This window comes from Prionailurus bengalensis, chromosome E4 (assembly GCF_016509475.1).
Source record: "Prionailurus bengalensis isolate Pbe53 chromosome E4, Fcat_Pben_1.1_paternal_pri, whole genome shotgun sequence".
In the NCBI taxonomy this organism is placed as follows: Eukaryota; Metazoa; Chordata; class Mammalia; order Carnivora; family Felidae; genus Prionailurus; species Prionailurus bengalensis.
In genome coordinates this window covers 6,605,427-6,618,337 of record NC_057360.1, presented here as the reverse complement: position 1 = coordinate 6,618,337, position 12,911 = coordinate 6,605,427, and the positions used below count along the sequence as shown (strand labels likewise).

General features: G+C 36.4%; 1 protein-coding gene across 47 annotated transcripts in view; it reads right to left on the bottom strand.

Annotated features, from left to right (window-relative positions):
* Nucleotides 1-719: 719 nt before the first annotated feature.
* The window catches only part of CEP170 (centrosomal protein 170), a 126,455-nt gene continuing 114,263 nt past the window's right edge, over nt 720-12,911 (bottom strand). For 22 of the 47 annotated variants that reach the window (XM_043568263.1, XM_043568265.1, XM_043568267.1 and 19 more), the window contains 4 exons: nt 10,850-10,938; nt 5,189-5,282; nt 4,400-4,451; nt 720-2,766 (listed from right to left, as the gene is read on the bottom strand). In XM_043568263.1, coding sequence (XP_043424198.1) covers nt 2,477-2,766; nt 4,400-4,451; nt 5,189-5,282; nt 10,850-10,938 — 525 coding nt within the window. In that variant the 3' untranslated portion in view covers nt 720-2,476. Of the gene's footprint in view, nt 2,767-2,813; nt 3,051-4,399; nt 4,452-5,188; nt 5,283-10,849; nt 10,939-12,911 lie in introns of those variants that run through there. The other 25 variants (XM_043568273.1, XM_043568274.1, XM_043568278.1 and 22 more) reach the window with 3 other exon arrangements.

Below are 12,911 nucleotides of genomic sequence, written 5' to 3'. Positions count from 1 at the left end.
TAAGAGGGAGACAGTTAAGATTCTTGGGTGTGGACGGTACGAGGAAAGAAAATGAATCGAAATGGATAGTTCTCAAATTTAGGATGTCCAAGATATCTGAAATTTCTTCTTTGTTCCCCAAATAGATCACTGTCATAGAACCTTCTGATGACGGATTCTAGGCCAGTTAAAAATAAAGGCCTTGTGTGTGCACATTACATTAGGAGTATTAAGCTAAGAGAATCAGATTTACAGAGATCAGCCAAGAAAAATTTTTCTTCCTTAGTCAAAATACTATGAAGCCTCACAATTATCACATGTTAACTAGAACTGAAGGATTTTTTGTTTTGCTAAGCCTTGGAAAATAGTTACTTGATAAACTGATGAAGTATTAGCAATTCAGATGGTAGAATAAAATGTACAATCATTGTGTAAAGTTCCAGAAACACTTTATTTAAAAATGGAGTTGTAAATGCATAACAAAATAACATAAGTAATAAATGTAACAAAAATAAATAAGGAGGATAATGTATTCATACAAAATAAAAATAACATAGTAAAAGGCCAAATGTTTATAAGTGAACAAAACCGTGTAAACACTTAAAAGGATAACTAAGTAGAGTAGATGCTAATATTTTCCTTGACAACTCCTTACCTTCCACTTCCACGGGGGTATAATCAGTACCCAAACATTAAATAAAAGAGGGAACAATGGTGTGATTATTGTGTTCGACTTTTTCTTCAAATGGATATTGACCCTGTTTTAATGTTTCACTTATTCCTTCAAAGCATTTGTATCATTCCATTCATGTTCTTTAAAACCTTCTCTTCAGTCTTCCTTTATCAGACAGAATGGAGAAGTTAGCTTTACAGAGAATAGTTCATTTACCGTGTTTTTTAATTTAAAGAAAAATATGAGATTCATTATACAACAGACTTCTGTTTTTACATCTCTACAAAAGGCTTTTTTTTTTTTTTTTCTTTTTTTTGCATCTTTATTAACTGGCCTAACAGTACAGGAGTTTTTAAATCTTGTAAGGTTTTTGAAGTGCATGGACTTAGTTTGTTTCTTGAAACAAATGTAGTACAGGATTATTGCTAAATATTAAAGACCATTTCGTACAAGGTGCAAAAGTTGCAGTTTTAACCTTTATAGACTGATGGGGTCAAGGGGAAAATCCAAGTCTGCTAGTAATATTTAAATGAATTCATAAGATTCACCCAAATTATAGTGTTCTGGAAACACAAAGGTAATTCCTTTCTTTTAAAACTTAACCAAATGTAAACTTACTGGAAAGAGAAAAGACAAGTTTACAGAAGGTATCTGTCACAGGCTTCCTGTTCAGTAGCACAGGCCCGAGCCTTCATCGTTGCTGTCCTGCAGGGTCCTTACAAATGTATAAGACGGACAGGATTTACTACTGGGTCCTACAGGGAAACACACAGAAGCAATTCATTGCTTGGGAGTGAAACTATCAGCTAATCTTATGACTACTGGCTCTCCAAGTCTCCTAATGAAGAAAATTTTAACTTCATGATCATTTCAAGGGAATTTTTTTTCGACTGTCACATATAAACTTGGTAACACAGGACCAATATACGTGTTGTCAGATTAAAAAATATACTCCACCTAAGCAGTCCAGTTTAATCTTTCTAGTTATCATTTGCCCTAAAATGAGACAAAATCTTACTTCCGTTAAAAAAAAATTGAAAAAAAAGTGCCAGATTAAGCTTTTTGAAAGTGGAGTAAAACACTGAGGGGTTAAAACAAATACAGTATTATCAATCTCCTATGTACAAAAAAGACAGTTAGTCCTTATTGATATATAGCTATGTCCACCTAGCACTCCCGGCAAATCTTAGTGCAAACATAATAGTTCATCTCCGTAAACCCCAAGACAATTTACGTAGCAACAAGGTTATATAAATCACATAGATGCTGGAAAATTTCAGAACACAAGAAGGACTATTTTGAAAGGTCAGTTTGACTGTGGAGAGTAACAGGTCATTGTATCCAATGGTAATGAATACTAATATAAATCCTATTATTAAGAAGCAAATATAAGTGTTTAACAAATCTGTACAGATGAAGAAGAAGTCCATTTCAGGGAGCAGCTTGGCACAGAAGACATGGGGGTCAGAAATGTTGGGTATTTAATTTGCTTGTAGGTCACAGCATGGCTTAAAGAAAAAAAACAAAGATCTATGAAGGGAAAGGATGCAATTACAGAATTCAATTTGAAAATCATAAAACCACAAAAGGCAACACTGCCACAATCTGCTTTTGCCTACGTGTGCATCAAGTGGTTCGCTAATGGTCTGCAAGGATTAATAGGATGCCACGTCACAGGTAAAAAATAAATAAATAAAATTAAGAAGACAGAGATAACAAGATTGTAGCTGACCAAGCTGTCTTGTTTTGTGTAAGTCAACACTACGCTGCTGCCAATATTCCTAGTCAATCCACAGGTAATTACTTTTAACAACCGAGAGAAAGTCATTCATGTACTGTAACGTCTTCCTCTTCCCCATCAGGGTTGAACCTATTGAAATGTATACTGAAATCAGCCTCAGACTCAGCATTCTCAAATTCGGCCGACACAGGGATAGCGGCAGGGTGGAGTACCCTAGCTTCTGGTTGGCAAAGTGTCGGTGTCTGACCCGGGCTGCCGTGGTCATTCACAGGACTTGACTTCTGCTTTGGTGGAGACGGCAAGATAGCACTGGGAAATCCCATGTTGTTCAAAGCCTCCAGAGTTCCATCTGGGTCAATCATAGCATTGATTGCTGAAGGGGAAGAAAAAAAAAAAAAAAAAAAAGGAACACAGGGAAAAAAAGAGAATTGCAGATGCAGTTACATTTGGACGTGAACACTGCTCATGACTCGGATAATACTTCAACTACTGACGGTTGTATGATCTTAAAATTTGCTTAATCCTCTTGACACTGTATTTTAAACCCATTTGTGATAATTCTGGGGCTGATCTACATTGGAGATTATACCGACCTGACTGCTTTCTCTGGTGCCCTGAACAGGCTCACACATGGGCCTTCTGGAGTCTGTTGGAAGACTGAGACTTGAAGATGTGGAATTTAAGAAAGATCTTTTTGAAATTTGCTCATCATTGCAAGAGGATAGGGATAATACTGGTTGTGGTTTTAATAAGCACTCCTAGATGTATTACTACTTGGATAACTGGGGATTCATTGCTAAGATGGGATTCAGAGTAACTGGAAGGTTGGGGAGGCCCGAGAGAACATCCTCACACTTTGAATGCTACCACAAGCATGTTGTCCCTTTTCTTGGGTAAGGATGTGGGGCCATCAGCCGTGTGCATGTGTGTATGTGCCACTGGGCCTCAGGGACACCCTCAGAACCTCTCTACTAATATCCCATGGCGGCACCTGCGAGCCGCACAGACCTGGCTACTGCATGGGAGGGGCTTTCATTCCAAAAGATCCTTGAGTGGATGAGGAAAACTCTTAGGGAGTGATTTCCAACTTGGCGTTGGGCAGAGGGGGGAGTTGGCAGAAGGAAGTACCTCTGATGTAAGAATCACTCAGAGGTCCTTTTCAAAGTATACTTCCATTCTACCAGCTAACAGTCGCTGTGTTATTAGCAAGACACTTTTCCCCACGGGAGCAGAACACATAACCCTTCGGGGTGTGGAAGCTGACTGGATGTTAACAATCACTGAGCTACGGCCAACAAATAATGCCTATGGTAATTCAAGCAACAAAGACTGAGTAGAATTAGTAGCTAACTCTGGAAGCTATTTGTTCTATCGCTGCAGATTCTAGCTCAAGACACACACAGGCATTAGTGCCTGAGTAAGATGTGCCGCATACCCAAACAATGGCCCTGTCAACGTTCAGGAGGCAAACAGAGTCCCTTTCTCTTTCTTCTCTCTCTCCTTTTCCGGCCCCTTTGGCCAAGATGCACTCTCTTCTTGGGGTTCATCCAAACAACTATCACTCATTTTAGAATACAAACTCATTTGGGGTGACATCATAAATATAACTTAAGAAATGTCAAATCAGATAAATAATATCAACTGTCAATAAGGACTCTGAGTTGCTCACACACATTTTAATACACTATTTTACATATTTTTTATGTATTAGTATTTATATACAAGTAAAATAGATAATATATAGAATACTATGACTTCATCTACAACAACTAGCCCACATACCCAAGATTTAACTTTACCTTTTTATTTATACTGGATTTTAAAACTTCCTTTTTATGAGTAATTTGGATACGTAGAACTATATATCCATACGTTACTACATTTAACCAAATCACATTATAATATAGTAAGAATATTTTAAGAGATACCACATTCTGAAGTGGCATCTTAGAATGTACTTGTTTGAAATCATTAGCTCTTCCTACTTAATTCAGTAGTAAATGTACCTTGTAGCTGCTTTTCAACTCTTTTCAGCTCTTGTAAGATAGAAGAAATCTCCTGTAGGGAGAGCAATGACAAAAATCAGCTTACTGTAAGGAAAGCATTTTTATTTGAATAGCAACAAATCTCACACTCCTCTTATTTGGAATATTTAACATCTACATGGCACGACATCTGCAGCAACAAGACAGGAAATGATTATGATATCCCATAAACAAGATGCAAATTTTATAATCTTTAATGTTTAACTAGAATTATTTTTTGAATGAGATAATGGTAAAAGATGAAAAGTTCAAGATAATACTACTGTAATAAGCAAAGACTTTGAAAAACTTGCATTGATCAACCTCACAACAACTTTGTAAAACTGCGTTAAGGATTTGCTTTGAAAAATGCATGAACTGCAACCTTAGTTTTAGTAAGACTCTCTGACAATGAAAATCTGTACAAATTCTTAAGGAGGAGATAAGCAATCTACTGAGTAAGAGGAAATGATTCATGTCAACTTCTATTTAAGTTTGGCCCCTATTTCAAATCGTCTATTTATAATATATAATTGTTACAACAAAAAGAATGTATTCGCGAGAAACACAAAGTTCCTCCTTCATACTGTCTGCAGCTTTGAAGCAATCAACATTTTAAGCCCCTATGACAGACAGCTGAAGGTGTAAACCTTCCCAAATCTGGGTATTTGTATCTATTTAAAACCGTAAATCAACAAGCACTTCAAAAGTAAGCATATCATTCCCTTAAACCTATTAAAATGTTTTAATATTCAAGCAGAATTCCCATACCATGCTTGAGGTTTTCACAATTGGGACTTCACTCTCAGCTCTTAACTTGCTTTCTATTTCATCCCAATTCCGATCCTTATCTTTAAATAATATTCTAGAAATCAAAAAAACATAAACATTTTACTTTTCATGTTTTAAAAATCTGTCATATGTTTAACAGTCAAAGCTACACGAGGATAAAGAAACCACTAAACAAAAACCGCAAATAAACTACTGAGCCAATATTACCAATTAGCTCATTTATGTGAGAAATCTGTATCAAAAAAAGCAAGTGTGTGGTTGTGAATACACACATACATCCTTTCACATTTATCACATTCGTTACTGAAAACCAAATATACAACAAATGTTGATGACACCACCTCCAAATTGTTTTTACCTAACATTTGTAATTAACCATAAAATGACCACTTATTAAATTAGCACAACTTGGTTCAGAAAGAATGTGTGCAGTATAAACCTAAGATGAAATTAAGATGAACACAGACCGAATTAGGTATGAAGAATTTCCAACTGATTAAAGTGTGAACATTATTTTAAAGGCTGAAAATTGGAGTACTTACTGTGCTTTTCTTTAAAAATCTTAATTCAGGTTAGATTTGTATATGATTAACCAATTAGAGTAAGACACTATCCTTCTGATAAAAACAACTGCCACACAGATAATTATCCTTACATTAGGAAATAAATACCTTAACTCAATATCTTAGCTTATTAAATATCTTAACTTATTAAATATCTTAACTTATTAAAAAAAAGTACCACAAAGTTTTGTCTTTCAAAAGTGGTGTCCTTCTCTCCCAAATACTTTGGAATCTTTGAGAGAGGACTCAGCAGCTTTAGAGAGACATAAATAATAGGCACCTTTCTGGTTTCCTTCTAAGATTTCTTTGTTGAGCCTGGAAATCTAGTTTAACTGACTTTATATAAACATCACCAGTGTACAAGTAAATAAATTATTACTACTGGAAGCTGATCAGTATTTAAGTAGTAAGCTAAATTATATTATTTGTATTTCTTCAAAGATCAATATGGCAAGTACAACTTACTTTTGGCAAACATGAAATTCATCAACATCAAATCAAGTCTGGAGCATCTATAATTATGCATCACCATTCTTAAAAGGGCAATAATGATTCTAGAAACTGATAAATTTTCTAAACCTGAAAGGCTAATAAATGTCCTTGCCAGCTGTCTAAGAGCTGTTTTCATAATACTAAGATAATTAGGGCACTTATGGAAATTATGGGATATTTGTAAAAGAGTCCTTGCAGCATTAGGACTGGCGGGAAGAAAACAGTGACTGTTTCATGGACCAATGGAGAACTGCAACGGAGTCGTATAATAGAGCAAGTCCGTGCTTAGCTACAGCGTGCTAAAAATTTAGTGAATTTTGCCAGAAGATGGTTACTGGGTATAATGCTTGGGCTTCTCAAACTGTTAAATGGTACATATTTCACCTCTGCTTTTTTGAAAATGGCTTAGAATGGTCACCTGAGGTCCCTGACTCCAGAAAAGCTGGAGCTCCTCCAGAGCTTGAAGTACTGAAGGGATGAAAAACTTACTTTAAAGACAATCTGTAAATATTGCGGTATGGACTTAAGAAGCCAAACTTACCATTTTGGCTTTAGGAAGTGAACTCTAATACAGTATTTAAATCTAAGGAAGCAGAAAACTAGATCAAGACATTACTTTAGACTAGGTCATACTGGTTAGAACTGTTTTTGTTTAAAGGTCATTACAGATCTATCAGGAAAAAATTCATAGCTTTTGAGTGATCTTCGTATTACATTACAGATTCAAAATGGTAGACTAAATGTCACCATGGGAACACATTAAATTCCAAGGATAATTTCATTCAATAATTTAACTATTAACCTAAAAAACCTTTCTTTGATAAGGCAGTTGGCTTTAGAATAAAGTCTCTGGTTCATACTCTACGACTTTCACTGTCTATTCTCTAGTGCCCTTAATCCACGCAAATTAGGGTTACAAACTGGTAGTCTACCAACACAGGGCCATGCTATGCAGCTTGAGGGGGTCCTTTTCACATGGAATACTGTGAGAACTCTGTAAAACAGTTTTTGCATAAATATTTTCAGCCGTGCCCATAGAAAGCATTGGGGCAATTTAAATAGGTGTATATTGTTAGGCCCAGGTAGGCATTTGAGTTTATAACTTCTGGCATAAAAGTTAAAGACCAGTCATTCTCCAAACTGCCTGGTACTCCACACAAAAGGTTCAGGCTCTCTCCCTTAGATCTGCTTATTAAAAATTATACCTATCTTTGAATACTACCTTCCATAAAGCCTTCCTTCATTGTCCTGAATGAAAGTGATCCTTTCTTTGTCTTTATCTATAAGTGGGCACCAATCTACCACCTGCTACCCTGTACAATAGTTAAGTGTGTATATGCTTCACCTTGCTGATCAGATTGTAAACCCCGTAAGGGTAGGGATGAGGTTTTATCCTCTTTATGATCTTCCACAGAGCCCGCCATAGTGCTTTACAACACATGGTACAATTCAATGCTCACACTGAAGGCAACAATATCAAACTTGATTGAGGCATTTTTACATATTTAACCTTTTTAAATTCTGTCAAGTTTCTGGGACAGTAAGATCAATCAACCAATGAATGAATGTGTTTTTTGGTCTCAATTTTAATTAAATTCTAAAGCTACAAAAAGTAGTTTTCTTTGGAGGAAACTAGGGAGGAGTTCAGTGCAGACTGAGAAAGATACTTGGTAGGAAGCAACAGTCAACAGGAAGAGAGAATGGTATCAGTCAGGGACATGATGAAAATCTACTGAATGAATACATGAGTGAATGGGGACCCAGTTACTGTGGAGGATGACTTGTATTTCAATAGGTGGGATGAAATAAAAAGGGATCTCCATTTACAGGTGAGAAGACTTCAGAGTTTTCCTGCTGGTAGGTCGCATGACCACATGATGAGACCTACATGTACTTTTATGGTAACGTTGGCTATTGAGAGGACCCTATTAAGGTATTAGCTTTCCATGGTTTTTTATGGTAAAGTCCAAACTCCTGAACAAATTCAACCTACATGGACCCTCCCTTACCTCTCCAGGGTCATCTCGCATCGCCCCCGGTCCTCTTACTTCACCCAGGTTTTGACCATCTAACACCATGCAAAATTTAGTTATATGGGTCATCCTTCTAAATTTACTAGAAGAGAAAGCAAACTGCCTTTACAGTAGCTTAAAACATATGTTAAAATGGTTGTGTTTTTAAAAGAACACCTTAAACACAATATTTTAAAAAGGTACTTTTGGAAGAGTTTTAGAAAAAAATTATCTAAATGATTTCTCTTAAACTAGATAGTTAGCCTTGCAATTCAATAACACGGTGTTCAATGTGTTTTTACCATCATTAGGTACTTATCAAACACTGATGAAATGTATTATTTCAACATACAAGCAATATAAGATTGTGTGCAATATTGTAATTCACAAACCATATTCAGACATGGTTTCATTATATCTTAAAATTTTATTTATAGGAATCAGAAATTAAGCCACAGCATCAATGAATTTCTGAAGTATTTTTACATAGTTTTTATACCTTGAGCCTTCTTTTATACCTTGAGCCCTTATCTTGATATCCCTTAAAAATGTACCAGTTTATCTCTTCACTGTATTGCCTTGTAAAAAAATATTAAATTCTCCTTAGGTTAAAAAGGATAATGTAATCTACATTGTCTTGTCCTATTTTTTACTTTTTAGATTTTTTTTTAACAAAAGCAATACAGAACATGGTTAAAAATACAAATATTTCAGAAAAAAGCATACATATTATATGTAACACCTATTATGTGTGTATGTGAATGTTCATATACATATAATTCTTCCCTCCAGGTTTACTTCTTAAAGGTTTAGGCCTCATAAAATATTTACTCTTCTATACCTTGGTCATTTCACTTAATACCTTTACCTTTACAAAAGAGTTCTCAGAGAAGTATATCAACAGCGTCTCCAAATACAGTTGAAACACGAGGCATATTACCTTCACAGTGACTGCATGTTTGGCTTTTCTTAAGGAGTACCTTGTACATCTAACTAATTTAAATAGTTATTTTAATGACTACCATTATGCTGCCATCCATGTTTTTTTTTCCAAGATAATTTACCCGTATCAATTTTCACATCTTCCTATAAATTTTAAGTAAACTGAACTTCCTATAAAGTAATAATTTAATATTCACTCATGAACAAATAGTTACATAGTATATTCTAGGTACTTTATAATTGGACGAAGACCACTGCTCTCATGGGATTTACACATTAGCTCACTTACTGAGCATATCCACTTAAACAAAGTTAGCTTTTCCTGCTATCTCCATGTGATTTGTCTTCATTATTTTGCTTTAATTATCTGATTTTACTATTCACAACTTCTATTCCAACCAAGCCCAATCACCCCTTTTTCCTTTTTATTAAAATCACTAGTTATACAGAATAAAAAGTACAAAGACAATATAATTTAGTTGGATCCTTTCTAAATTAGGAAAATGTATCCATTTTAAGGTTTGTATTTGATTGTAAAGAAATCAAATTAGTTGCATGTTATTTATAAATAACACATTCTGTAATTTCTGATTTGGCTTATAAGTGAGCACACTGTTTTTCTTTTAATCATACTCAGTGACTAAGCAATCCGCACCCTTGGTATCATCTTAGGTGAGGTATGTGTATGTGTCTCCCAGTAGCTACATCACTTCCAAGTGTGCTGATCCCACCACCTTCTCTGAAAAGTCACAGTGCTCTCCTTCACCACAACAGCCCATCATCCTAGGAGTTGCCAGTACAACATGCAGCTGGACAAATTAAGTCCAATCAATTGAAATTTGTAGGGAAAAAAATTTTAAGCCTAACCAATTAGTTATTACACACGAACTAACAATCGTGCCTGCCTAATACCAGGAGTCATGCCTCAAGTTTGGCTCAAGTACTCACTGCAGTTGAAGGTGGTAACATTGTTATTCTGAATTTAATTCCACTAAAATTATATTCTAGAACTAGGACATACTGGAAGGATAATGAACCAAAGGGATAAATAAATGAAATAAATATTGATAAAAATAATCTTATATGGGAACAAAATCTCCAAATCTCATCAGACTGAATGATTTTTGACTGCATTATTATTTGTCCTGCACTGTTTTGATGCCCTCATAATTGAGTACACAAGGCAGACAAGTAACCAAATATTCCGAGTCTTACAAAATTATGCAATACTGTCCTCTTTACTGATGAGGAAGATGAAATTAGACTCAACTTTCAGGTCTTATAAAAGCCAACCCCAAAGGTCTGTTAAATACTTACCTATTATTTTGTGGAGGAGTAAACTGTTCCTGGTTATTAATAAAGTTAACCTAAGTAATTAGAGCTGTTAACTCTCAATTACAAAGGGCTGATTATTTAGGACATTTCTTTCCCTTTTTGCCCCCTGCATGTGATCTAGCTTATGGCTGTTACTTACACCTACAAAAGACAAGGAATGGGACACTGGCAGCAGGAAGACTCAGTGCCACCGGCTTCACTAGCTCCTACTAGCTGTGGGGGTAGCAGGCTCGCACAAAGTGGAACACGTGTCTGTTAATAATGGAAGCCGGGAGGTTCCAGTGACAGAACAGTACCTGATCTTTCCAGCTGTTTTATCTATAGACTGTCTTATCTTCCTAGAAAACTGAAAGACGGATGACAGCAGCAGATTATCTCCCATGACCTGAAACATCCAAAGAAATTATATTAAAATATTACCACTGTATTGTAAAACCATTGAGAACACCAGTCACAGCCCACTATGTTTAGGGGCATTTAGTATGTATGCTAATTTTAATAAAAGGTCAATGAAGAATATAATTAGAATTAAACTGTATAACTAAACTATATAACTAAATTGAGAAAGAGAAATAAATATCAACAAAGGAGTTCCTTTTTTAAAAAAAACTTGTCAAGGTTCCATGTTATTTTGGTCCACACCACTTTTAAAAACCAATCCGTATTATCTTATCTTCAATGACTATCATGATCCTCTCTCTCATGCCTCCAAATCAAATGATAATAAAAGGGAAAATACAAATAATTTAGAATGCTAAGTTTATTATCTATTCTTTCACCAAATAATATGAACGTAGAGATGAAGAAGATTATAATCCCGCTCTTTGGAGCACAGTCTAGTGGGAGAGATAATTTTTAAAAATTTACTCAAAAGAGGGGCGCATGGCTGAGTTGGTTAAGCGTCTGACTTCAGCTCAGGTCATGATCTCTCAGTCCAGGAGTTTGAGCCCTGCGTTGGGCTCTGTGCTGACAGCTTAGAGCCTGGAGCCTGCTTCAGGTTCTGTCTGTCTGTCTCTCTCTCAAAAATGAATAAATGTTAAAAAAAAAAATTTACTCAAAAGAGTAAGTTTTTATTATGGAGGTTGATACCACCCTACTTGAAACTTATGGGCAAAACTAGGGCTTGGCAAACTTCTGTAAAAGGCCAGAGAGTGAAGGTTTCAGGTCATCTGGTCTCTGTTACAACTATTACCAAACTCAGTGCTATGAAAGCAGCTATAGGTAACACACAAACGAGCAGGCATGGCTGTGCTGAGATACCGCTTTATTTATAAAAACAGGTGGCAGGCTGGATTTGGTCTCCAGAAGCGAGAAAAAGGACTGAACGTGGGGCTAGATGTGGGTTTCCAAATCACCTCCTTGTATGTCAAAACTATATTTAGACTCTGCAAGACAATCCAAAAAATAAGATATGGCCTTGGAGGTTAAGAAGCTTTAAAGAGCAGTGGGGGAGTTAAAAGTACCTAGGAAATACTGTTAAATATTTTATCAAAAAGAACATAAATAAGTGCTAACTTTTGTGAATTGGTGCGAGGCAAATTCTAATGAGAGGGAGTTCAGTGAAAGGAGGCAGAAGCAAGGAAGGCACCATGGAAAATGAGAACCCGAGAATGACAAGGGTTGGGGGATAAGGGTTGACAAGTCAGTGGGGGATAAAAAGTTACTTAGGATGTGATCAGCAACATACAGGCAGTAAAAAGGCTACATAAACATGATTTTGAGAGCCTTGAGAAAACAAGCCAAAACAAGAGTGGAAGACATGTATCACTTAGGCCAGGGCAGGGAGTGTGTGTTAAAAGCATCTAGAATAGGGCACCTGGGTGGCTCAGTAGTTAAGCGCCTGACTTTGGCTCAGGTCATGATCTCAGGGTTTCTGAGTTCAAGTCCCACATTGGGTGAGCTTGAGCCCCGCTTCAGGTGAGCCCCGCTTCGGGTAAAAACATGAGCCGCACTTCGGGTGAGCCCTGCTTCTTTCTCTCTCTCCCTCACTCTGCCCCTCATGGGATTCTCTCTCTCTGCCCCCTGCTCACTTTCGCCACCCTGTCTCTCACAAAAAATAGATAAGTAAATAAAAATAAACCAACCAAACAAAAGCATCTAGTATATAGTGCAGTGGCAGCCATGGAGCTAGCTGTGTGCTTTCCCATTGGGACATTTTTTTCTACTTAGTATTATGCAAACATACACATTCTTATGTACTTTTAGCTCCTGTTCCTTAAATCCAGGGATGCACAGGATGCCAGCCTATGACCAAACCCTTTTTGCCCACTGCTGCTTTCTACAATCTTCTCCTACCCATGCCCTAAGGCTTTTTACCTGTACCACCCCTGCATGTCGTCCTTCAATTAGCTCGTTCCA